This window comes from Talpa occidentalis, unplaced genomic scaffold (assembly GCF_014898055.3).
Source record: "Talpa occidentalis isolate TD23 unplaced genomic scaffold, MPIMG_talOcc4v2.1, whole genome shotgun sequence".
Lineage (NCBI taxonomy): Eukaryota > Metazoa > Chordata > Mammalia > Eulipotyphla > Talpidae > Talpa > Talpa occidentalis.
In genome coordinates, this window is record NW_026555331.1 from 145,203,581 (window position 1) to 145,229,311 (window position 25,731).

Sequence of the window (25,731 nt, forward strand, 5' to 3'; positions counted from 1 at the left end):
TTGAAAATGAATAAGTTCATACGAAAACCAAAAGCAGTGGTACAAGATCCTGAATTATATCCTGGACTAGAGGTGGATAAAATTAGGGTTAATGAGACAAATGATATAATTGGTAATGGCAGTCTGTAGGTTAGATGAAACATTGTTCGGTCTGCAAATTAGATGAAAGTATCACACCAATGTCAGTCTTCCTGTTACTTAGCCATTGTACTATGGTTATGTAATGAAATAGTCCAGTTTTATAGCATGTATACTAATTACTAAGGAGTTAAGCACCTACTGATGAGGCAGTATTTGAAAAACTCTGAAGCTGTGTAAAAGTATGCACAAGATTTGTATATTCTTGCAAATGTAGCTTTGATATTATTTCAAAATAATAAGATGATTTATGAGTGAATATAAATACAGTGACAAAGGTAGAATCCCAGTAGATATTAGAAACTATTTTTATCTGAATGATAATGAAAATACTACAGATCAAGCCTTAAAATACATTGCCAAAGCCACGATTAGGGGGAATTTATATCATTAGGTAATAAGGATAAAAAGTGAATGTGCTAGCCATTTATCTCAAGTTAGAAAAAGTGGCAAAATAAACCCAAAGGCAGTGAGGAAAGGTCATATTAAAGACAAATGCAGAAATAGTTGAAAATTGGAACTTTCAAAAGACTAGTAATTTATGGAAAACATTCAATAAATCATATGTACATGTATGTATATATTATATATTATACTTGGATATTTCTGCAGAGCTCCTTTTGAGTCATCTTACATACTTTGCAGATTGTCCTTTATAGGATACTGCTACTTGGAGCTATCACACTCATAGCTCTCTACCAGCAGGGCTTTGCTCCTCACCCTGCACTCTCCCTCATGCCTTCTAAAGGCACGGATATGTATTACAAATCTGTACAGTTCTGCAGCACAGCTACCTACTTTGTAAAAGTGATCTTTAAAACGTTCGTATCATCAAACTTCTATGATTTAAAATTGCAAAATAGCTAATAAATCTGCTTAAATATCTGTTATGTTTTGTGAGGTGTCTGCCAAGTGAGCTTTATAAACTTCTATGAATTTCATGTCCATGAGTAATATCTTTAATCACTCCCTTTCTTAAGGGATAATTCTGAGAGGTGGTAAAAATCTGCCTTCTAGAAATATATTTACCATTTTGGAAAGATCATTATATTCTTTATATTTTTATAATCTTAGAAATGTTTCTATATTTCTTTGCTTTGGATTTCTTATTTTAGGCAAGACATTTGTGTGAAATAATTGGCTTATTTATTTTTTTAGATATCAATTTATAGAAGAAGCTTTTCAGAATCAGAAAGTGATCATAGATACACTCATCACCAAACTGATGGAAAAAACAAAATACATAAAATTCACGGGAAATCAAATCCAAAGCAGGTAAATTTACATTTATGGTATTATAATCACACATTTTTATATAATGTGCTAAGTATTTTTCTTAACTCATGGTGAAATTGATTTGATAGTTGGCTATAACAACACCTGTTGATACAACTTCTGGAAACTGGGTTTGAAACCTTTTTAGGCATGTCATTTCCAAAATTATTTTAAGAAACTGTGCTTATTAACAGTTCATTTAACTGACAGATACTGATAATTTATTACTTTCTGAAATGCCAAGATTTAAAAACATAACCATCAACCTTTTTTGTCAGTATTACATTCTAACACTAGATTATATGCCTAATTGCTAAACTTTAGATGCCATGTTTGCAGTGAGATGGAGATGTTAGGGCATCAGGAGGCAGTACTTTTATTCCTTGTCAGATATGGTACTTACATGTTTTCTCCACTATTAGCTGCATAGGAAGCGAATAGTCCCACCTCAATAGGAAGTGGGACTTTGTTTAGCTTCATTTTTAAATCCCATTTGGGGGTACACACTGGTGTTTTGAAAAGACCTTTACAACACTTCTGAAATCCCAGGCCCTCTTTTGTTTTGCATGTAAAAGTGGTGTATCACTGCCTAAACGCATCAAGAAATGCTTGTTAAAGAGAGTCTAAATGAAAAAGGTCCTGTAGGGGATTTGAATGTTCATAGGGAAAGTTGAGGTTCATCAGTCTTCGTCATCTATTATTATCATCTTTTTTGGAACATAGCTAGGGCATGGCATTTGGGAATTTTTCCCATGCATTCCCTGGATTACCTGATTTCCTTAAATGTGGTTCTTAAACATAATTTAACCTTTTCTTGATACCCAGATATTATACCATTCATTATTATACAATGTGGTAATAACAGTTCCATTGTGTTTCCTTTAGTTTGTTTCACTGTTCTTTTTCAACTCTTTTCATTTTACCTTTCTGTTTCACATAGCATTAATTAACCAAATACTATTACCTTTACCATAGTCTAATCAGAATTCTATATTTTGCCAAGTAGAGTAAATGATGGCTTTAAAGTTTTTTGTATCTGAGTAATTGTAAATTAGTAATGAATGTTTTGGAATGATGAGAAATAATTATAGATATTTATACCACCTAGTGACAAAATGCAGCAGTTGTAAAATAATTTTAAGTGAAAGTTCCACTTTGATAACATTTACCTTTTTGACGTTTTTTAAGCTCTTTCTTTATATAAACTGTGCGCTCAGGCCTCTGAGATTCACATTTAGATGTAGCATTGTCTTGAACTTATTTTTTTTAAATCTATTAGTGGTCTGTGCTTTAAAAGAAAAAGTAATACTTTTAACAAGGTAATACATTATTATGTGGGAGGATTCTGTTCTTTGAATAATAATATAAATGGATCAGGTGCTAACTGGTCTTATATTGTTAGTCTACCTAATTATGGAAGGATTAGATTACTGAGCTCATTTACTGTGCTAGTAACTCATTTTTATGTATGTGCAAACATGATACTGCTTTCTGATGTAGTTTTTTTTTTTTTAAGATTTATTTATGCATATAAGAGCTGGGGTACAGGCCAGAGATGCGGGGGGGGGGGGGTGGTGGTGGTGAGAGGATTCACCAGAGACAAAGTAGGGAACAGAACAGGCAGACTGACTGAAATGCACTGCTGAGGGGAGCAGCGGGTGAGAGAGGAGAGGTCTGCTGCACCATGTGGGTTGCTCTCTGGCCCGCCGGGAATTGAACTCGTGCTGCAGAGGCTGCGGATTGCTTCATAGTGCAGTGCTTAACCCCTTGTGCCACCAGGGAGGCCCCCATAATGTAGTTTCTGAGGTTGTTTACTTTTCCATCTGGTTTCCTTGATCAGTTAGCTGATATTAATGTCAAATAATTTTCTCAAAGAATTTCCAATAGAGAATGAAATGTCTGTCCTTTGGCCTTAAATTTTGGGGGATGCAGGCAGAAGAAATGAAGCTTTTTATTTCATAATGTTTGGTGGGTGGCACATTCTTTTCTGCTTCTATGTACTTTTTTCAGTCAGTCTCTATCAATGAAAGTGGCATTTACAATTTCTCTAATCAAAGGAAGAAATGGATGTGGTGATTGATGAAATATAAAAGTTAGTATTTCTGTGCTTATTTTTAAGACATGTTATTAAACGAGCAAACTACTGTTATCTTTTTGCTTCTATTCAGGTGTAATGAATACTGTAGTAGTTTAGATGACTAAGCTAAGAGTAACATTTGCAGTTTTGTACTTTTTCATTGCAATGAAAACAAATAGAGCTCAGAGTTAACAGTTTTCTTGAATCTTGCCTCTGTGTGTGTGTGTGTGTGTATATATATATTTATATATATATATATAATTTTTTTTTTTTTGGCATATCCTTATAGTTTAAGAATTACTTTCCTGGTGTCACCTTTCTGAATGATGTTCTCCTATAATTTCTAATTTCATGCATTTTGATTTTAGGATTGAATTTAGAGACTGTCTTCTAGAAGAATTTTATTTCTGCTGTCTCATTTTCAAGAAAGACCTTTTTTCCCCCCAAAGATTTATTTATTTAGGCATTCAAGAGCTGGGGTGTAGGCCAGAGGTGCAGGGGGTGAGAAGATTCACCAGAGACAGGGGGAGCAGAACAGGCAGATCCACTGAAGTACACTGCTGAGGGGAGCAGTGGGCTAGACAGGAGAGGTCTGCTGCACCATGTGTGTCACCTCCCTGCTCGGGGCTCGAACTCGTGCTTTAACCCCTTCGCCACAGGGAGGCCCAAAGAAAGACGATTTAAACAGAAGCAAAGCTATTTTAAGAGCTGAAAGTGTTTTTATATAACTTAGACACTAAAAAGATCAATTTTTAATATAGTAAGATAAATCTACCTTAAATTTTATATTTTGTTGTTTTTGCTTAATTTTCAGGATAATTGAAGTAAATCAAAATCAAAAACAGGTGGAACAAGATATTAAAGTTGCTATATTTACATTGATGGTAGAAATAAATAAGAAAGGTAAAGCTCTACTACATCAACTTGAGGTAGGTTCCTATTCCTTTCATAGTATGTTGTGATTTTAATACAGTATTGTTTTATGTGTATGTGGATTTGAATTTTCACGGCCTTTTTTATATTCTTGTTTCCATTTATGATTCAATATTGTTGCTTCTCCATCTCAAAGTTTCCCTTTGCCAGATTCTACGTTGTAGCCACAATTTAAGGCTTTATACACTAGGAATGTCTTAATTCTTGTTTACTTCATAGTGCAAAGCATAATGCTTCACCTGAAGGAACTGTCTCAGTGCTAAAGAGATGAATCATACCATTTTAAAGAACCATTGAAGAGACAAGCTATGCATCACCAAAAGGAGTACAATTTAGTAAAAATTTCTTGGAAAAATATCCTATTAACTATGGTTTGTTCTCAAGGATATACATTTAACCTTATTAGAAATTAGATGAAAAGAATATGCCTCTTGTCCCTAACATTCTGTGGTCTTAATTGTGAAAGCAGTGCTTAGGGAGAAATGCTCAGGACACTTTAGTAGTTTTTCACTGCAGTAAGAAAACTATAACTCTCTTCAGCTTCTTTCCAAAGTCATTGTTTGACTTGAAATAATAATGAGGTTACAGTTTCTAGGTGGTATACTAATATATTATTGATTGCATTATACTTTGGTTTTCTTTTAGCATATTGCTATAGAAAGAATTCATAGTAAAGTGCAACTTAGAATGAGAAGAGAATAAAAGAATCTCATGTTTGAAAAATAAAAATAAACTACTGGAAATAACTTACTTCAGCTTCTTTATAGTTGACAGATTATGAGGTCCTTGTCAGAAAGTTCTATCCCTTCTGGGAAATTATGCTCATTCCATGGCCCACCAAAGGTATAGAAAGCAAGTAATTCTAAATAATCCTTTCTTTTGGAAACAAATACTTAGTGAAGAACTATTCTGGGCAGGATGAATCTAATCGGTTACAGTAATTATTTTTTCAAGGTTCTGTGAGGTTTTGTTTGTTTGTTCTTCATATTGAAATACCTAGACAATTTAAAAAGTTTTCAGAGCTCTGCTTAAAGTCACACCTGACTTAATTTGCTCTCAGAAACAGTGGTACACATATGGCCGTCTCCAAGCTTGACTAACTCAGAATTGCTTGTAGTGTTTTAGAATCTGATAAAGAAAAGATGACTGGAGCCTCACATCTGTAGAAATGAATCTAGATTTGAAAAAAATACTATTTTTATCAACTTCATTGAAATATAATTTTTACAACACCTTTTAAATATGTCTCTAGTCCTCATATTCATTCTCCTGGCTTACAAAATCCTCCTTTAAGACAAATTACCCTTTTTTATCTTAACACACAAGGGAAACTAGCCCCCAAATATTTGTTGCCACAGAAGGCCAAGAAAACTGGACCTTCTAATTCCCAATTTGCAACATCCCCAAAAGTCAACAGAATTTCTATTCCTTCTAGAATGTATCCAAAGAAACCTTTAGTTTTTATCGGGATCAGAAATAGCTTTAATAAGTTATCTCTGAACTTAAATATTGCAAAGTCATTGACAGTGCATTTTTTCCCTTAATTCGATTTAGCATACATGTGTTTCCCAAATTTAAAACTTAACTAGGGCCAGAATCTAGGTTCATTTTTCAATTACGACTATAAGTCTGTGTTGGAGTATATCAATTTTATTTTTAAACTTTTCTAATGTTTCAGATCCAGTGCAAAGTCCTATTCTGGTCCTCTTTCTTTACCAGTAGGGCATGAGATGTTTGGATAGAGACCTTTAAAATAACCCAAGTTCAGTGCTTTCTTGTTTTTGATCATCCTCTGTTCTTGCTTGTGTACTTCGCTCCAAGAAATCCCCTATTCTGTTTAGGTAGCTTTCCTGAGAGTACATGGGCACAATTGGTTCCCAAGGTATTTCTCAGCGGAAAGAAATAATGTGATGCTCTTCTTACCACTTACAAAGCATAAGTGTTGCCCGCTTTATGCCATGACTAGGCACAAACTGGTCACAGTCTGGACTAGAATGCCTAAAAGGAGAGATTTTATGATTGACTCAATTGTGATCTAGTATTATTACAAATTGCTGGATGGTACATTTATTTTAGTGTTGAATTTAACAGACCATTTACTTTATTATGGCTCATCCAGTTTTGCCCCATTTTCGATTATTAAGAGATACATGAACAGAGACTCAAATCCCAGAATAGGTAAAAACCAGAGGACCTAGCAGGGCCATGGAGACAGTGGCATTTGGGATACAGTGGTTTTGTGTATGCGTTGGGGGAGGGGAGGTGGGATTTTTTTTTTTTTTTTTTTTTTTTTTTTTTTTTTTTTTTACTATAGTGATATTCTCGGTACTGGGAAAAAAATACTAAGAATAATTTTAGTTTGTATCACTTGGATATTTAGAAGTCATTATTCTAATTTGGTAATTTGAAAATGACCGTTAAAATATGTCATGCAGAAATAATTTTGAAATTATTTTCTTCTTCAGAGCCTTGCAAAGGACCATCGCATGAAACTTATGCAACAACAACAGGAAGTGGCCGGACTTTCTAAACAGTTGGAACATGTCATGCATTTTTCTAAATGGGCAGTTTCCAGTGGCAGTAGTACAGCTTTACTTTATAGCAAGCGACTGGTAAGAGAGACTAACTATGGCATTTAACATTCCATCGAAATGCAGAAAAAAATGATGGAGTTATTGGAATTCTTAACTCAGAAATGTTGTTAAGGTCTGTTTAAATGCCTTTTACCTAATTCTAGTTTGAGTTGGTCAAAGTACTTTGGTTTTAAAAAAATACTATTTTTAACTGCCATGATTTTAGTATAATTTCATTTTATTTACCATTGTCGTTTCTGTTTTGTTTCAAGTTCTGTATTGGTGTTAGTTGGAATCAACACTAACAATGGTAACAATTCCTTTCCAGACAAGGGGCCAGACCTGGGCTCCCTCAGTGTAATCCCACCCTCCAGAACCACAGGGGATAAATTGGGAGTGAACCCACCAGTGTCCACTGCTCTGCTCACTGAAAATCAGAGGGGTGGGCTGAGAAAACCTTGCTCACAAGCCCAGTAAAAGGGCTCTTGAGACCCTCTGATCAAGACTGAATTTTCCACATATACTGGTAGGGCAAGCAAGCAATCAATATCTATTGATTAGTAAAAGAGCAAGGGAAGAGAATTTCAGAGAGACCTGTCTAGGCATAAGAAACGCCGAGGTCCCAGCGCTAGGTGTCTACATAGGTTTTAGGACTGAGGTTTGAAAACACAGAAATTAAATTTTACTGACTGAGAAACAAGGAGAGGAGACTTGGCTAAAGTTCATTTGTTTCACTAATTGTGAGCACCAGTCAGCCAGCTCAGTGGTTATGAGGGCGTGTGACCATTTCTGAGGTGTGCATCACATGTAGGCAGTGTGCCCACAGTCCTGTTTGACGGGTCCGGTCTTAGGCCTTGTCACTCTCGTCTTCTAGCTCTGTATCTTCCTTTCTTCCCCATAGCTGCCAGTTTGATAAGCAGTGGAAAGATAGCTCAAGAATGCTCAGGCTGGGGAAAATTAGTAATAAAAAGCAACAGATCAAGGAAACTTAAGGCATCAGGTGTCCAGGCCTAAAGTCATCTGTTTACCAGCCCTGAAAACCAGACTTTTTTCCTTGAGTCCTGTCCTGATCTTGTCCCAGGATCTTTCCTGTCTAGTAGTAAACATTTCCTGATCATTTATGTATATCGAGAATGAATTCTAAGCATTTTTCTTGTATTTCATTTAAACTTTTACATCATCTTTATGAGATAAGTATGCCTGTTCGCCCCCATTGTATGAGTGATGAAACCAAGGCACAGAGTTAAATAATGTATGTACAGTCCCACAGTAAGAGGTATAGCTAGGATTCCAACTGAGAGACATTAGCCCAAAGGCTGTATTCCTCTTGTTGGCACTATACTGCTACTCTGTCAGCAATATATGGTCCTGGATATTTCAATCCCGCTTGCTGCAGATTTGGTCAACTCTTTCCACAGTAGTCTAAAATCTTGCTAATGAAAACATGGTTGCTGCCTACTAATGACCTGATGATTCTGGCTCAGTAAATTTGGGCTATGGCCAGATCTGTATTGCTAACAGGCTCTCACATGATACTGATGCTCTATGACCATCCTTCTTATAAAGAATCTCGACTTCTATTTGGTAGAAGTAAACCATATATACATGATAAAAAACTTCTGCATTACTTTCATTTTATTAAAGACTTCGTAGAGACTTATACTTTGAAATCAAATTATGACCATCCTGTTCAGCTGACTAAATAAATAGGTTGAAATATTGAGTGACTTATTAGACAACTAATTTGTAATTATTTCTAAATACTGTCCTAATGAATTGTATTTTATTCTTTGAATTCTTTTTCATGATTATCTTATGATGCAGTCTCTTACTCTTGAGTATATTTTTCTCTTTTTTTTCAAAACTGCTTCAAATGTCAATGAAAAAATATATAATATATATCATTTCTTTTGCTTATATTTCCCTGAAAGTCAAACAGAAGAAGGGATCAAAGATGACAGAATTGAGAATTAAATTTTTGTAACTATATACATATGACTTTTTTTTTTTGTATCTGTATAAGGAAGCATATTATTTATACAAATAGTCGACCATATCCATTTGAAATTTTTTTCCTCTGACTTTTTTGTATGATTTTGATTGTAATTATAATGGAGAAAACAATAAAAATAGTAGATGGGTTTAGTTACACTGCAAGGTGATCTCTTAAAATAGAGATAGTGCTTTCCCTCTCACTATATATAGTGCAGTGTAACCACCATGAACCATACATATCCAATAACCAAATTATTGGTCGACTAAATTGTGTTTCTCTTGATTTCTAAAATCATTTGGAACCGTATGGGCTTTCCTGCATTACTAGTTGCATTAGTTGCCTGCAATGCATGTAGCATTGATGTTTGTGGTAACTGGTAAACATTTAGGAAGACTTCCAGAAAATTTGAGAGTCACTATATAGTACAGCTTCATTCTTTGGGGTTCTTGTGATATGTCAGTTTAGCCATGTTTACTGGGGTTATTCTTTAATGATGGTTTTTATATACCAAAAAAATTAAAGAGAAATGGTTGGCCAGGCTATCTTTTTGCTATAGGAATTAGTCACTAAAAAAACAGCCCAATGGAATAGTGGAATCCTTTTAGAAGTCCAGTCTTTATGTAATATATTTTGAAATATTTCGACAACGTTTTCTTATGGGTCCCCTGCCATCTGTTAAACATTACATTGCATCTATATATTACTTAGAAGGAAAGCAAGAATTATTGACCAAATATCTATCGGGAGAGTTTGGTAGCAGGTATTTCTCCAATATTAGCGACTGAGAAACTGTTTAAAAAAAATTTTACTCCCCAGCCCCCCCATATCCTATTTTAATTAATCTTCAAAGAGTTCTTTATTTTTCTTGTGTGTATCATTGCCTGTCCTTAGTCCTAATCTTTGATGCTCAGAATATATTGTACACTCTTGCCTGCGTACTGAAACCCTTTCTTAGAATGCCTTTTTCTTCTCCTGAGTGACTCGTGTTCATCTTTTAAAGACTACCAGGTTCAGTTTAGTTTCTTCAACCTTTTCTTTGGTCAACCTTCCATGACTCAGACAGAGTTGGATTCCCTTTCTCTGTGCTTATAGAGCCTTGTGCATATGTCCATCCTATTGTTAATAATTTTTCCACTGTTATAGTTGCACAGTTTTCTGTGAATATCATTAAATTTTATACAACTTTTTTTTTTTTTTTTATAGAGGCATGCTTTATTTATTTGTTTGCTGGTTTGTTTGTTTGTTTTGTTTATACATGCACTGGGTACAGTCAGAAGCGCGGGAGGGCGAGAGAATTCACCAGAGCCAGAGCGGGGAGCAGAGCAGGCAGAAGGACCGAAGCACACTGCTGAGGGGAGCAGCGGGCGGCAGGAGAGGTCTGCGCGCCATGTGGGACCCTCCTCTGGTGGCCGGGGAGCAGCCGGGGATCGAACCGGCGCCGCAGAGGCCGCGCGCAGCTTCGCAACCCAGCGCTCAACCGCTGCGCCACCGGGGAGGCCCAATTTTATACAACTTAAGTACAAAAATTTTGTATTTCCCAGTGCTTGACCTATGGGAGCTTGATCAGAGATTGATGGTGGAAAAAAATGAAGTGCCAGATATCATCTCCTGTCAGAATAAACAAAGTACATTTAGACAAAAGTTCATATTAACTTTTATAGGATTGGAAACTCAGAAATACTCAATTTATTTTTAAAGTTTAACTTCAACAGAAAGGAGAAAATAGTATTATCTCAAAAACAGTTTCGACATCATATTTTAAAATTTTTGCCTTTGCTTTTTGAACAGTAGCTTAGTTTTCATTGTGAAACCTGAGTTAAGTTCAGTACATCAAAAGGGATTAACAAATATATTTAATAAACTTATTTATCCTCCTACATTTTATATTTTCTCAGTTATGTAAAACATGCCTCAGGAGTTTGGGCAAGCATAGTGGTTTTCATTTTAAATGGGTAATAAAATAACTTGACAAAAATATGATTTTATATCCTCATGTTAAATGGTAGTAAAATACAGCAGAGTATAGACGTTACTTAAGAAAAGGAGCAGAGTTTGACCAAGTTAAATGTTATTTTTGAAATAGATACCCGCTCTCTGAGTTGTCTCTTTTATCAGGGATTTACAGCCTAGTGTATACCTCAAAGGAAAAAGTATTCAGGCAGTTTGCCTCTTAGTTCCCTTTAATTAAAGCTGATTACCCTTTAAGGAAGCACTAACATTTCTGATCTAGTCATTTTTTTCTTGGCAGGGAGGTGTATGCCGTTTAATTTCCTCACTAAGAATCATAATGTTATTCAAAGTGTTCAGTCCATGTAGTTTGCCTAGAGGAGGTGAAAAAAAATTTTAATAAAAATAATCAAGCATCTTCCCTTTCTGATCTGGAGGCATCAGGGTGCTGATTGAAGGCACAGGGCACTGATAAGGGTTGGAGGAGGCACAGATGCGCAAGGCTGGCCATCAGAGATAGAAACGGGTGAATGGGAAACCCAGAGGTTTAAGCAGACAGCTGATGTCTGCTCAGTTGGTAATGGCAGTCAAGTTTTTTCTTCTAGAGAAGTTACATAGAAGGATAGAAAGAAGTAAGACTAGAAAGAATCCTAAGGTGTTTTGGATTGAAATTGGAGATATAAACATGAACTCAATTTTATGCACATACACAAAGAGATTAGAAATGTAGATGTTTACCTACGTATCTGTGTATGTTTATGTGCTATGCCCCAATAGGAGCTTTCTGTCCTTCTAGATCTTGGTTTCTAAATAACAAGGAAAGTGGGGGGAAGTATAAGATGTGTCCAGAATATCCTGTATCGGAGAATGATGGAAGCGTATCATAAGGAACCAGGATCCAGCCTAAAAGGGCTCCCACTGGGCAAATCAAATTTCCTGAACTAACTAAATAAATAGAAAAATGGATTTCAGTGCATTGAATTTAAAAGGACACATGAATCCATAATGATATATGTAAGTAAATGATAACTGAAAGAAGGGCAAAGTTTATGGCAGAATGTAAATTAATGTAGAAAGCATAGTGGCCAGAAAGAAGCATATTTGGTCAATATCATAGTGGTAGTTCAGGAGTAACCAGTGGCTACCAGTGGTGGGGGGAGGTTTGAAGAGGATCAGTATTTTGGTATAATGCGAGAGTATGTCTTCGCAAAATATTAATCCGTTACAAAGAGAGAAAATGGTAAACTGAAGGGTGAGAGGTTGGCAGCAAACTTGCCAGGTGATGAAGATTAGTATCAGCAGGTTAGACAAGTTGACATCCTGTGCTTTTGGATAACGGCACTCTGAGAAACACACGTTATTGTTTGTGTGGTATTCCAGAGGAGAGTGCTTTCTACGTAAGGGGAAGTATGCTTCAGACCCGGGCTGAAGGTCATCTTACAGAATAACGGGGAAAGTCTAAGGAACTAAAGAGACATGGTAACGAAATACAAACTGTATTCCTTGACCATCCTGGAAAGAGGCACTGTTGGAATAGTTGGCATTTGAATCAGGTCTTTGGATGGATGTTTTCTGGAGGATCTTTGCTTTAGATATTCTTATTGGAATGTTTAGCAGAGACAAAACTTCATGCCAGTAGGTTGCTGACATAAGATTCAGCAATAGTGTATATGCACAGGAGTAGCTGGGCGAGTGCTGGAGCAAATGTGGTAATATATTAACAATTGGAAAATGTGTATGTGTGTTTTGGGGGTTTTGGGTTTTGGCTTGTTTTATTCTTTGCTCCAATTTTAAATTACTTCAAAATAAATAGTGATTAAATTTAGAAAATGGTAAAACGATACAGAGAGATTTCCTTTTTTTTTTTAAGATTTTTATTTATTTACACAAGAGCCAGGGTACAGGCCAGATACACGGGAGGGTGAGAGGAGGGCCTCCCCTGGTGGCACAGGCAGTTGAGCGTAGCGCTATGAAGCTGTCCGCAGCCTCTGCAGCGCAGGTTTGATCCCGGCTGGCCGGCGAGAATCCCACAGGGCGCAGCAGACCTCTCCTGTCTCCCCGCTGCTCCCCTCAGCAGTGTATTTCGTCATTCTGCCTGTTCTGCTCCCCACTCTGTCTCTGGTGAATCCTCTCACCCTCCCATGCATCTGGCCTGTATCCCGGTTCTTATATGCATGAATAAATAAATCTTAAAAAAAAATTTATGAGAGGAGTAATGTTAGAGAGGTTGATAGTGAGCCAGTTCTTCATTGATTGAGTTGTTTCCTGAGAACTGCATTGTTCAGGGGTGAAGGGTGGTGATGGTAGAAGGCATGGTGCGATGACTTGGGAGCCAGGAGAACCATCCCATCCCACCAGTGAGCCTAGTTGTGGCCTATACTTATATTTCCCAAGTAGAGATTAATCTGTATTTACTATATAACTCAATAACTCTAAATCCTGCATCCTTCTTTAAAATATTAAGTAAAAGAACAAGCTCTTAGTTGGTACCTCTAAATTTCCTTTTAAAAAACTGACTTTAACCTAGTTATTTTTCAGTTTTATATTAAAACACATAGCTGAATTATACCTCAAAACTAGAAAATATGGGCCTCCCTGGTGGCGCAGCGGTTGAGTGCTGGGTTGCGAAGCTGCCCGCAGCCTCTGCAGCGCTGGTTCAATCCCTGGCCGCTGGGCGAGGGTCCCACATGGCGCGCAGACCTCTCCTGTTGCCCGCTGCTCCCCTCAGCAGTGTACTTGTCAATCTGCCTGCTCTGCTCTCCCCTCTGGCTCTGGTGAGTTCTCTCACCCTCCTGCGCTTCTGACTGTACCCAGTGCTTGTATAAACAAACAAACAAACAAAAAACTAGAAAATATGAAAAGTATTTTCTCTATATAGAAATAGATATAGAATAGATATAGAATGTAGAAAATGATACTCATATCCACTTTTCATAACTTATGATTGTTTATTTTATGTTGGCATACCAGAGACTTTTTTGTGTATCTGTTGGCCACTTAATGCCTGATAAAGATAATGATGTTTTATTATCTCCTTCTAGATTACATACCGGTTACGGCATCTCCTTCGAGCTAGGTGTGATGCTTCCCCAGTGACCAACAATACCATCCAGTTTCACTGTGATCCTAGTTTCTGGGCTCAAAATATTCTCAATTTAGGTAGGCTATTATATGCATTTTCTCAAAGTGCCATTTGTTTCTGTAACTCTTAGTGATTATGTCGTGTTATTGGAAATGCATCCTCTTCTACCCCCAAAAGTATTTTCATTATCTGATTTCAAAGACGTTATTTTCACTGATACTTCATTAATTTGTTCTATATATGACACATCCAAGACTGTAAACACAGATGTAAATATATGGGGGATATGAAATATCCTTTATATTGACTTACACGGTATCTGGACTTTGGAACTTTCTTCCATAGAATCCTGCTTATACTATTGATATTAACTTGTAAACTTACCAGAATGGTTTGAAAAAAACCTTGCCTCTTGAGTGCTATTGATGTAGGATTTTTTTTCCCTTTGGAATGTTTTCTGTTAAAATAGTATTTCTAGTACTATTATTAACTGTTTAGACCTAGTCACATGGGACACCTAATGATTCATTTGCTTTATCTTGCCAGGGAAGACTTAATTTTTCCTTCTGCCTTTCAGCAATAACTACATGTAGTTTTTAATTTCCTGGTTGGGCTATAACATGCATAAAGAAAAGTGCCACAGGTCCTAAATATTATAGCCAACTGAATATCACAAAGGGAGACTCTCAGTTTGGTAATACCACAAGCTAAAATATTCTTGTAGGCAGTTCAACCGGAAGTTATTACTTCAATTTTTCTGTGAGACTAGGATGTATCTTCACTTTTTGCCTCCTTTCTTAATTTCTCTCAGGGAAACTCACATAGACATTACTCACATAGAAACAGAAATAAAGAATTCCTCAGATATTCTTCATCAAGCACCAATATTCCTTTGATGAAATTTTAGGGCTCATTGACTCTGTTTCAGAAACATCAAAGATGTTTCTGCTCTTTCAGTCCCTAAGCTAAATTCTGGATAGGAAAGGAAGAAATGACTAGAAGAATGGCCAGTGCTCAGAACAATGCAGGGAAGAAAGAAATAGGCTCAAACAAATCCTCATTCATGCAAAGGAAGAACAAAAGGAATCCTTAAAGAAAGGTGATAAGGAGACCCCTGCAGGTCAGGTTAGAAGTCCTGCAGCCACATATTTATTAATATGTTGTAGGCAACTGGGACCACACACTCACTCCCCAGTGTGACCAAAAAGAAACCTCTTAATGCAAGGCATGTGACTCTCTCTTGCCCTGCGTCACCATCAGTGAAAACAAAATCAAAACAGTATCTCCTGTTTTTGAAGAGTTTGTAACATTCTGATATATGGTAAACAATATCCTTTGCTATAAGACTTCTCAGAGCTGTCAACTCTTGTAAATTGTCATTTACAATGAGATCTTCTATGGAGACAAGTTTCCCAAACTTACTTATCCATGACTTCTGAGAAACATCTTATAGATGAATATAAGGGAAAAATACTTATCTAGATGAATGTTTGCTCAATGTCTTAGTGATAGGGTAAGTTATTCAGTTTCTCAGAAATTATAGGTCCCTTATCTGTAAAAAAAAAGGACTTTAACAAGAACATACATAGATCTGCTGTTACAATGCCTAACACAGTAAGTATTTAATGAACAATAACTATGTTTTTTAGGATGCATATACTTATTCTTTGAGTTTCTACTGTTGAAGAAATCAAGATTGGCCTTATGTTTGCATCACACCTGGCAGGAATTTTCTTTAAGCTCTAAAATTGCAGTTGCAAGCCAGTCAAAGCATTTCTGTCAGAGAACTGATATAGTGTTGTTGTAAAGGTGTAAAAAATTTGAGAGATAACAAATTGTTCATATAAAACAGTTGAATATTTTGTGGGGCTGTCTTTAGGACCAGTGTCAGATTTGCTTATTTGGATATACGGCAGTTTTTAAAGTGTGGCCTGAGGCTTCTTCAGGGCCATGGAGGCCTCTCCTCCAACAACATGGTCCTGTGTGGGCAGGTTTTCTTCCTGTATTTCAGCCTGAAGGCTGTATTCTGACAGCTAATACAAACAAATATGGCAGACACTTAAAGAGATTTTAAGAAATGTAAAACAATGCCACTCTTAACTAATTTTTTAAAAATATTTTTCCTAAGAACATGTTATTGGTTTATCGTTACTTTAAATGATTTAATAAGTAGAGTTTTTTAATTCTCATTTTTAGTTCCTAATGGTAAACTTTGATTGACAGGACCTACAGAAACAAAAGTTCTTTGGGGTCTTCTGCTTTTAAGAGTTTAAAGTGTTCCTAAGACAAAAAAGTTCTCAGCATTTGTGAAATTCAGAAAGAAATAACCTTACAAAATGTGGTATTTCACTATCAGAAAAACTTTAGAAATTAATCTTTTCTCTTTAATTAGGTTCTTTAGTAATTGAAGATAAAGAGAGTCAGCCTCAAATGCCTAAGCAGAATCCTGTCGTGGAACAGAATTCACAGCCACCAGGTGGTTTATCTTCAAACCAGTTATCCAAGTTTCCAACACAGATCAGCCTAGCTCAATTACGACTCCAGCATATGCAGCAACAGGTAATGGCTCAGAGGCAACAGGTGCAACGGAGGCCAGCACCTGTGGGTTTACCAAACCCTAGAATGCAGGGGCCCATCCAGCAACCTTCCATCTCTCATCAGGTAAATTTGGAAGCAGGGCTATCCTAACTTAGATCATTATAGTACAATTTTATTCAGCAGCTCTTAAAATAACCAAGACATCCATTATCCGTGATTTAAATATATGAAGTTATAAAAATTTATAACATAAAGGATCCCTGATTTAACTCCTAGTTTTTTAGCCCTTTTAAAAAAGAATTCAATGATTTATTTAGTTGCTACATCTGTTTTCATCTACTCTTCATTGTCTTCAAATCATGACAGAGGATAAATAATTCTATTCCTATATAACCCTATAAATGATGAGGAAAAAGTGTATACCTTTAACTCATAATTCCTATATAAGTGCTTCAGAATCACTAATACTTTAGGTAACCATTGAGGAATCACATCACATAGTGACACAGGCAAAATGAAATAGAAAGGGGCAAGGATGTTTTGTTAGGGTTGTATCTTTTTCAAACATTTCTGAGTAGATAAGTCCATGAAGCATTCTTATTTTTCCCAGATAGTAATATTCTACTTACTTTTAATCCTGATTTTGGAAGATAGTGAAATAGTTTGTGAAATAGTTTGTGAAATAGTTTGACAGGTTAGATGTGGGCATATTAGTTACATTTTAAAAAGACTATAAAGTCTAATTCATATAAATTTTTATTTTCATTTCCATTTATTCCTGTTTCTGAGAATTTGATATGATTTATAATTGATACAAATTGAAGTGGAACAGAGTCTAATGAGTCAAAGTATGCAGAACTAGGCTAAGAATTCTCATTATACTTGAGATAAGACTTAGCTCCAAATTTTTTGTCAACTAAAGCCAGAACCAAACAGGAATAATATTTGTATTATTTGATAAAAACAATGCATACCAGTTAATTAGAGAAGAGACTTTATACTAGTATTTTACAAGCCCAAAGAGGGAGATATAATATGGCTCTTTATGAAATAGTAATTAACTGGAATTTTTTTGTAATTTTACAAAACAAAAAAATGATTCTTCTAGGATTCTCACTTCAACCTTTAATAAAAATTGTAGGCATATGTAGATCTTAATTTTGTTAAATTGCTTCTGTGAAGGCCTGAGGTAACATGCTAGAGGTTTATGGCTTTCTGGTAATTTTGCTTTAACAAGGCATGTCAAATCTAAAGAAATCTCAATCCTAACTGATTGTCCTCTCAGACTTTTTTTTAACTCAGGTTTTCACAGGAAGTAAATAACAAGCATTTAAGAGATCTTTGGTGAGTGTTCCATGGGAAAAGAAAACCAGGACCTTAACTGGCAGTTGAAATTTTGTTAAGAAAATTGAGGAATAATTTTGTTACTAGCTCTGCAGATTGCAGTGACATAATTCAGCTAGACTGTAAAGAGGAGGAAAATTTTTCAGAATATGAAAAGAAGGGAAAGTAATTACTTGTTGAGTGCCTAATGCTAAGCATTTGCTTAATATTCAAGTGTCTGAGAGGTGAAGTTATTTTTATTTAATCATTTAATCTGAAAAAATAGTTGATTAATCTGAAAGAGGTACATCCATTATTTGTGTTACCTTTTCACAAGAAGTGAGGAACTGAGGCAGTTGATACTAGAGTATTAATAGTTACATAATTATGTAAGCAGTGACAGTGACAAACAAAAGTAACCTCTGAGCCTTTAGCCTGATTATCTCATAAATTCGCTTTTAATCTTTTTTTATCCTGTTTTTGAATGTACTGCGCAATCTCTAGTTTTCCCAGTAGAAATAAAGTAATTTTCACATCTACTGGTCATCATACTTACTATTGTTTTTCCCGTTAATTTTCAATGACTTCTCGACTATCATATTCTCATGTCTCATTTTTATCTGCTCTCAATCAAAATACCTGCTCATACATTCTTCTCATCAATTTGTCCACTTGCCGCTTACATATTTACATTCGCTGTGGGAAAAAGTCTGTCTAAAGGCAGATATGTGTACCGCTGGCTCTATGGGCATGTGCCAATTACACTCCACATCTATCCATAGGCTATAGGTAAATTTAAAAGGCTTTCTTCTAAGAATCACTTAACATTTCACGGTTCTTCCTCTGAAGGTTAACCATCATTAAAGTGCTGTGGATGCAGGGATAGAATAATGGTTACATGACTGCATTCTGGATAGATGATGTGAATCTCTTTTTATTCATGTACTACGGTAGTGGACAGATCTGAGTTCCTTAGACAACACTACACTCTCCACTTACTACTTTATACAAACTCAGAACAGTGGTTCTCATTCTTAAACTAAATTTACTGCTGTGGAGATACTCTAATTCATATGTCTGCATAATTTTCCTAAATAGCAGGTAGATGATAGGACATGTGCTATCCTTCATGATTATACACAGTTGGAAACTACTGACCTAGAATAAAATCAAAACCTGTAATAATGAAAGTACTTAGAATGAAGATGAGAATAATAATATGTTAGTTTGCTTAGGGTCTTAATTATTCTCTATTCTGTCACTTTTTTCCCTCTGTATTTTGCAAATTAATGGATTTCATTTAATTGTAAATAGCACTGGATTTTAAAATAGCACTGCTCTTTTATGTTCACAATTAGTTCCTAATCTTACTCTTTCAAGTTGTTTCTCCTCTCACAGTATTCTTAGAAATTAACTCAGTCCACTGTAACAATTGATATGGTGGGGAAGGGGGGAGTCACCTCACATTTTACCAGATCGTGAGTTTCTCAGTGACTAGAATTCCCACACTCATTTATCAGAGTGCATTACTAGCATTCAGTGTCCTTTCTTCACTGACGCAGTATTTATACAATGTGGGAATGTGAGACCAGAGCATCATAAGACTTGTATAAGCACCTTCATTTCCCCTCAGGGATCATTTTGGTTGCTCTCCCACTTTTTTAAAAATTACCTTTTTAGATAAATTTAGAGGTTTTCCACTATTTCTACTACATTTTCTGTTTGTGTTCCTGTAACATAAAATCTTCAAGTCACAACACTTTTATCGAAAATAAAATAGTATTGCTGTGACTGTCGACTTATGCTTATATATAAAAGTTTGAATTTTTCTCTAATATTTGTCTATTCTTCATCCACAGAATTCCCCTTGGTTTTAAAACAATATCTAAATCTATTTTGAATTGGGTCTGTAATTGCTGCCACTCTTGAAAGTTACTCTGTGTTGGCCCATGCTAACTGATTTGTAAGGGGGAGAAAGAAAAGCAGTTTTCACAGGAAAACAGTAAATTCCAAAAATGGGAGGACACAACAACAGAAGGGCAGAACTATCCTTAACAGGGTCAAAACTAGTGTTGTTACTTCAGTCTTATAAATTCCTTATTTGTCCCCTTGCTCCCTGTCTGTAAAGTTCTAATCATATAGTTAAGGTTGCTTTAAAAGAAGTATTTACTTTGTGTTAAGCTGCCAACCATCAAGAGAACTGGATAATCAAGATAAGACTGGCACATATGTTACCCTTTTTTCTAGAACACTAGTCTCAATTTCCAGAGCTAACATTTATAAGCAAAGTAGCTTTACCTTCCCAGCCTTTGCCCTGTCCTATAGTCAATCAATATTGTCCTTAAAGGGTTTTCTTTCATTATTTTCTTTTAGGAAAACTCATCCTCTAAGCTGTTATTAGTATCTTACACAATTGCCACCTAAACATCAGAACATGTTTTGGTATTGACATGGCAAACTAGATTCATACTAAAGCCTCATTGCTTCCTTTTGCTAGCTGTTACTTTTTTCAGACTATCTCAGCTTTCCTATGTTTATTTCCTAATTTGTAAAATGAAGGAAGGGTAATAATGAGATATGTAAAATGCTGGTCACAATGCCTGGCATATAGTTTGACCTCAGTAAGATCAAAAACTCATTAATCTTTAATTGTTAATAATAGTCAGCTGTTTTCATTATTAATCATTTTTCTATTAAGAGTGAAGGCTATATTACTCTTGACAAATTATTTAGATCTTCTATACCTTAGTTTCCTTATTGTTAAAGTAGATTTAATTCCTACCTTACAGGATTATTGTGAAGGTTGAGTTAACACATGTAACAAACTTAAAGCAGTACCTGGCATGTAATAACTGCTCAGTAAATGTTATCAATTATTATTCTACCATTACGTTAACTATTTTAGGAGGCTTGAGCAGAGCAATTCATTGCTAAAAGATAATCATCAAGGACTTAAATGATACCTACTTCCCATCATGATCCAATTTTGGTACAATCTGCTTAACAGTTAGCAACACCTCTCCCAAGGCTCTTTCCTAATAAAACCGCTTTGAATTCCAGAAGGCTACTCCTTTCCCTGTGCCCTCACTGTAATGTTAAGAAATGATTCATCTGTGGCAGAGTTGTTATCTTTTTATAAAAGTTTTATAAAACAGTTCTCTGTATCTTCAAGGAGATGATTGTTACTGAATTGGTTTATTTGTTTTTTCTAGCAACCCCCGCCACGTTTGATAAATTTTCAAAATCATAGCCCAAAACCCAATGGACCAGTTCTTCCTCCTCATCCACAACTGAGATATCCACCAAACCAGAATATGCCACGACAAGCAATAAAGCCGAACCCCCTACAGATGGCTTTCTTGGCTCAACAAGCCATAAAACAGGTATTTCTATCTACCTATTCTACTCATTTGCATATCTGCTTCTCTACTTCCAAATCACATTGAATTTATAGATTAAACTATAGGTACAAAGAACAGGTTTGTTTTTGTAGTGTGACTTACAAAGTGCATTACAAACAGGCATAAAAACAAAGCCAAAGGGATGTGTCTTAAAGTTTCGTATTAGCAAGAGAAGTCAAGCCACTTACATAAAAGTGAAGGCCCAGAATAGTCAGTGAAATCAAGATATTTTTCACTGATTTGTATAAATTCGAGGTGAGTACATTAGGTTTTCCAACTTAGAAGTGTTCCAATAATAAATAAATCTTTAAAGTGTTTCATGAAGACATTTTGGAAACAAACTTAGTATGATTTAATGCAGAGTGCTTAGATATCTGATAAAGTTTAATACTTAAAGTTATTAATGTAATAAGTCTTAATATTTATATTCTTAATGTCCATGGATATAAATACTATCCAATTTTATATGTATTTTATGTTAAAAATTCAGTGCTTTGTCTTCCCCTAAGTATTTGGGTCAAGTCTTTCTAACTTAAGACTTGTAGATTGATTTTAATTTAATTTTTTTTGCCAAGACCAAACTAATATAATGGTATTTCTACAATTCCCTGACATTTATATTAGTCAAATGATTTAAAATTTTCATGCTTAAAGTGTACATTGTGTGTGTAGTTATAATTAGTTTTAACTTTGCTATGCTGTCACTCAGTGTTCTTATAGGATAGTTTGATTATTTTAAATAAAATTCATTCTTGCCTTTTTCATATTAGCAATGAAGCAAAAAGGATTTAAGCTATATTTTGACCTTAAATTCTATTTATGTTCCCAACAATTTTGTGACTCTCTGCAGGTTTCTTCTTTTTAGATCTTATTTGCCTAAACTTTAAAATGAGTACCTTGCAGAGCTGTGTTGAGACTCATGCTAATAAATAAAAGCAACCAGCATGTTCTAACTACTCATATGTTTACTTTTCTTTTTTCCCAGTGTATTAGGTTTTATGGGTAGACACACTATAAGAAAGTTTATGAATTTTTTCATGGTCTAAAATCTAACATGAATGAATAAATGAATGAGCAATCTAGGAGAAAAATTAGTGATACTCTAGATTAAAAAATCCAGTAATCTGTATATGCTCTCCAGATAGGGGAAAACTTGTTGTTAGGTGTTAGGTTTTATAAATCTCATGCACATAGGAAAAAATCTGGAAAGATATTAACTATAAGTGATTATTCTGGAAAGGCAAAGTGGAAGAAGGTCCAGTCGAAGAGGGAGGAATATGAAAGGTGAATAGGAAGTGAATGTGACACCCCATTCATAGGTTTGATTAAATAGTTTTTCCAATAGAGCCTATAAATTGGGTTTTTAAAAATTAGAATGTTTCAAACACCATCACTTTCTATTATGTAATCCACACGTAGATGTTACTGTGCTTGGTAACTTTTTTCCCCTACGTAGTCTTGATGTACCTATTAGTTGCTTTCCTTTTCTCCAGTATTTTACTATGAGAATTTTCAAACATAGCAAGTTGAAAGAATTGTATGCCCTATTTGCTTTCTCACTTAATATCTTTATACTCATTTAGCCATCCTTTAATCAAGACTTATTGTTAGTAGGCATTAAAGTACATTGTAGACAATATATACTGTTTACCTCTATATACTTCAGCATTCCTAGCATTATCTTAATGTGTTATCTCAGCCTCTCATGAATTTCCTCAGATGTTTAATTATATATTAATACACAATTTCATGTATTAAATAAGTTTTAAAAAGCATCACCTGAAATCCCAGTCTGGGGCCAATGTTGGAGACTGAGGCTTCACTCTAGTGTAAGAACTGTGAAGCATGTTGAATGAGTGCGTTCCTAGTGTCACCTAGTGTCACCTAGTTCCTAGTGTCTTAGGTCTTATGTCTTAGGCTGGTTTAGTTACCTAATATCTTCCTGCCGCTACCTAAAAATGCAGTATGTGGCAGCCCCTTGAAGCCAGCTGGGGGACGGCTGGTTGGAGGGCCAGTGGCAGAGTGAGAAGCCCAGCGTTCATTGCGTGTATGGTTTTTCAGTCTTTGTTTTCAGCACAATATTTATACTTTCAACTGACCCAGCACCCTTAAGGCCAACCGCACTGGCTATTCTAAAGGCTAAATCTCCAGCCTTCTGTGGAGGTGGAAGATGTCCTTATCATCTTGGTGTGGCTACAGACAGAGTAGCAGAGGAACATAAGATCTAACACTTCTTAGACTTTTAAAAAGATTGTCCTGTTTTTAGCCACTTTTCCTTTCATGCTTCTAAACCCATGCTTTAAGGGGTTCTGCAATACATGTTGATTTGCTTCTCTTTTTTCCCCCATTGCCAGCTTATGTTTCAGCTTTATCAAATGACTAAGTGATATTCTGTTTGCTTTTTCTACTTTGCAACTTCCAAAGTGTGACTTTTGTTTTGTAAAGCCCACCCATAGAAAAGTGCCTTAATAGAGATAGCGTGCAGTAGCATAGAGAAAGAATATAGTTTCCCAATGAAACACCCAAAATTGCTCATCCCCTTGTGGGTAAATGTTCTGTTTGTGTTCTTTTTTGTATTCTTTGTGAGTCATTGCCTTTTTCGAAAAGTTCCCTTTTAACTGTTGCTTAGTTTCATCTGTATCATGGACAATATGTTTTCCATCCTCCCTCCTTACCTTAAAGTTGCTGGGTATATATTTCTTTTCCAGTATGTATAAGCTTTCCAAGACTAAATGTTATGCTTTTCTTGTGTATATTACCTTGTTTTTGGGGTAAAATTGAGTGCTTTTTACTTTTGTTTAGAATTCATGAAAGTTATATATCTATGCCCTCCTCCCTTTCCTTTCAAATTTAAATAGCAGAACGGTCTTCTACTTCTTTCTGTGTCAGGAACAGTGGTTAGGTGAACATTTTCTGTTAGAAGCCTGCTGATAGACGTCCTTTCTTCTCCCCTTCTTGCTACCACAGTGGCAGATCAGCAGTGGACAGGCTGCCCCGTCAACTGCCAACAGTGCGTCCTCTACCCCTTCCAGTCCCACCATCACCAGTGCAGCAGGATATGATGGGAAAGCTTTCGGTTCCCCCATGATTGATTTGAGCTCACCAGCAGGAGGTTCTTACAATCTTCCTTCTCTTCCAGATGTGAGTATACACAAAATTCCTAGTAAGACTCTCTTTGAAAAATTATAAGTGAATTTGGATCTCTACTGAAAGGTATGAGTTTATTGAATCATTTGTTGGTTGTGTGTTTTTAGGAATTACTTTTGTCTTTTAGATATATAACATGAAAAATAATAAGATTACAAGCAGTTAAACATACCACTGAATGTCTTCCAGGGCACTGGAGCTAGAGGCGTTTGTACATCAGTAATTATAATGATCGATCTTAGACTCTAAACTAGCAGAGGAGGGATATAAGGACATGGGAGGAGATACTAGAAAATTGAATTATTAGAGTATGATGCAGTAAAGATAGAGAGTGAAGCTAGAATTTTATCAGGAGACAGTAATAAAAATGAAAATGTATTCTTCTAGACTGTGCTGACCAATCAATACTACCTGATTTATTTTATATTTAAAATAAATATACTTATCTCTAAATTCTGACTTTGTCATTATGGCTTTTTTAAAAATCTTTTTCAAAAGGCAGAAAATACAACCTTCTATCAACAGATCTCCATACCTAATAGTTGTTTTACATTTTCTTATCCTAATAGTTGTATCATTAACCTTACCAGAGTTATTTCATTTTAAAATAATTTTATATACTTTAAATAAGTAGAGTACATATATTTTTCATTCATAGATGCTATATAGAAAAACTGCTTTTGTCTCATTCCTATATATTTTAGCTTTTAGGATTGCTCAACAGTGTAACTTTATGTTAAAATATAACAAAATGCAGTCATTATGGTACCTTTTTTTTTTTAATATTAAATTTTATTTTTATATTCCCCCATACAATTGCAAACGCCCCATTCTGACCCCAATCCTTCCCCTCCCGCCCCCCACCCCCCAAAAAGTGTCTCTGGTTCATAGTTTTTTGTTGATTTTGATTTTCACTTTCTTATATTCATTTTCCTGGTCCCTTATTTAAGTTTTCTAGATTCCTGCTATGAGTGAGACCATCCGGTATTTTTCTTTTTCTTTTTGGCTTATTTCGCTGAGCATGATCCCTTCCAGTGCCATCCATGTTGCTGCAAATTGCATGTGTTTATCTTTTTTGAATGCTGAGTAATATTCCATGGTATATATGTACCACATCTTCTTGATCCAGTCATCTATTTTTGGGCATTTGGGTTGTTTCCAAAGCTTAGCTATTGTAAACAGTGCTGCTATAAACATAGGAGTGCAGGTGCTCTTTGGAATTGATGTTTCTGTGTCCTCTGGGTAAATACCTAGGAGTGGAATTGCTGGATCATATGGAAGCTCTATGTTTAGTAGGTCCA

The 25,731-nt window shown here is 35.5% G+C and overlaps 1 protein-coding gene across 1 annotated transcript in view; it reads left to right on the forward strand.

Moving 5' to 3' along the window:
• TRIM24 (tripartite motif containing 24) overlaps positions 1-25,731 on the forward strand; it is an 82,294-nt gene that overhangs the window by 41,144 nt on the left and 15,419 nt on the right. Inside the window, 7 exon segments of the mRNA XM_037514104.2 lie at positions 1,297-1,413; positions 4,305-4,419; positions 6,889-7,035; positions 13,981-14,098; positions 16,414-16,682; positions 21,095-21,265; positions 24,251-24,424. Coding sequence (XP_037370001.1) covers positions 1,297-1,413; positions 4,305-4,419; positions 6,889-7,035; positions 13,981-14,098; positions 16,414-16,682; positions 21,095-21,265; positions 24,251-24,424 — 1,111 coding nt within the window.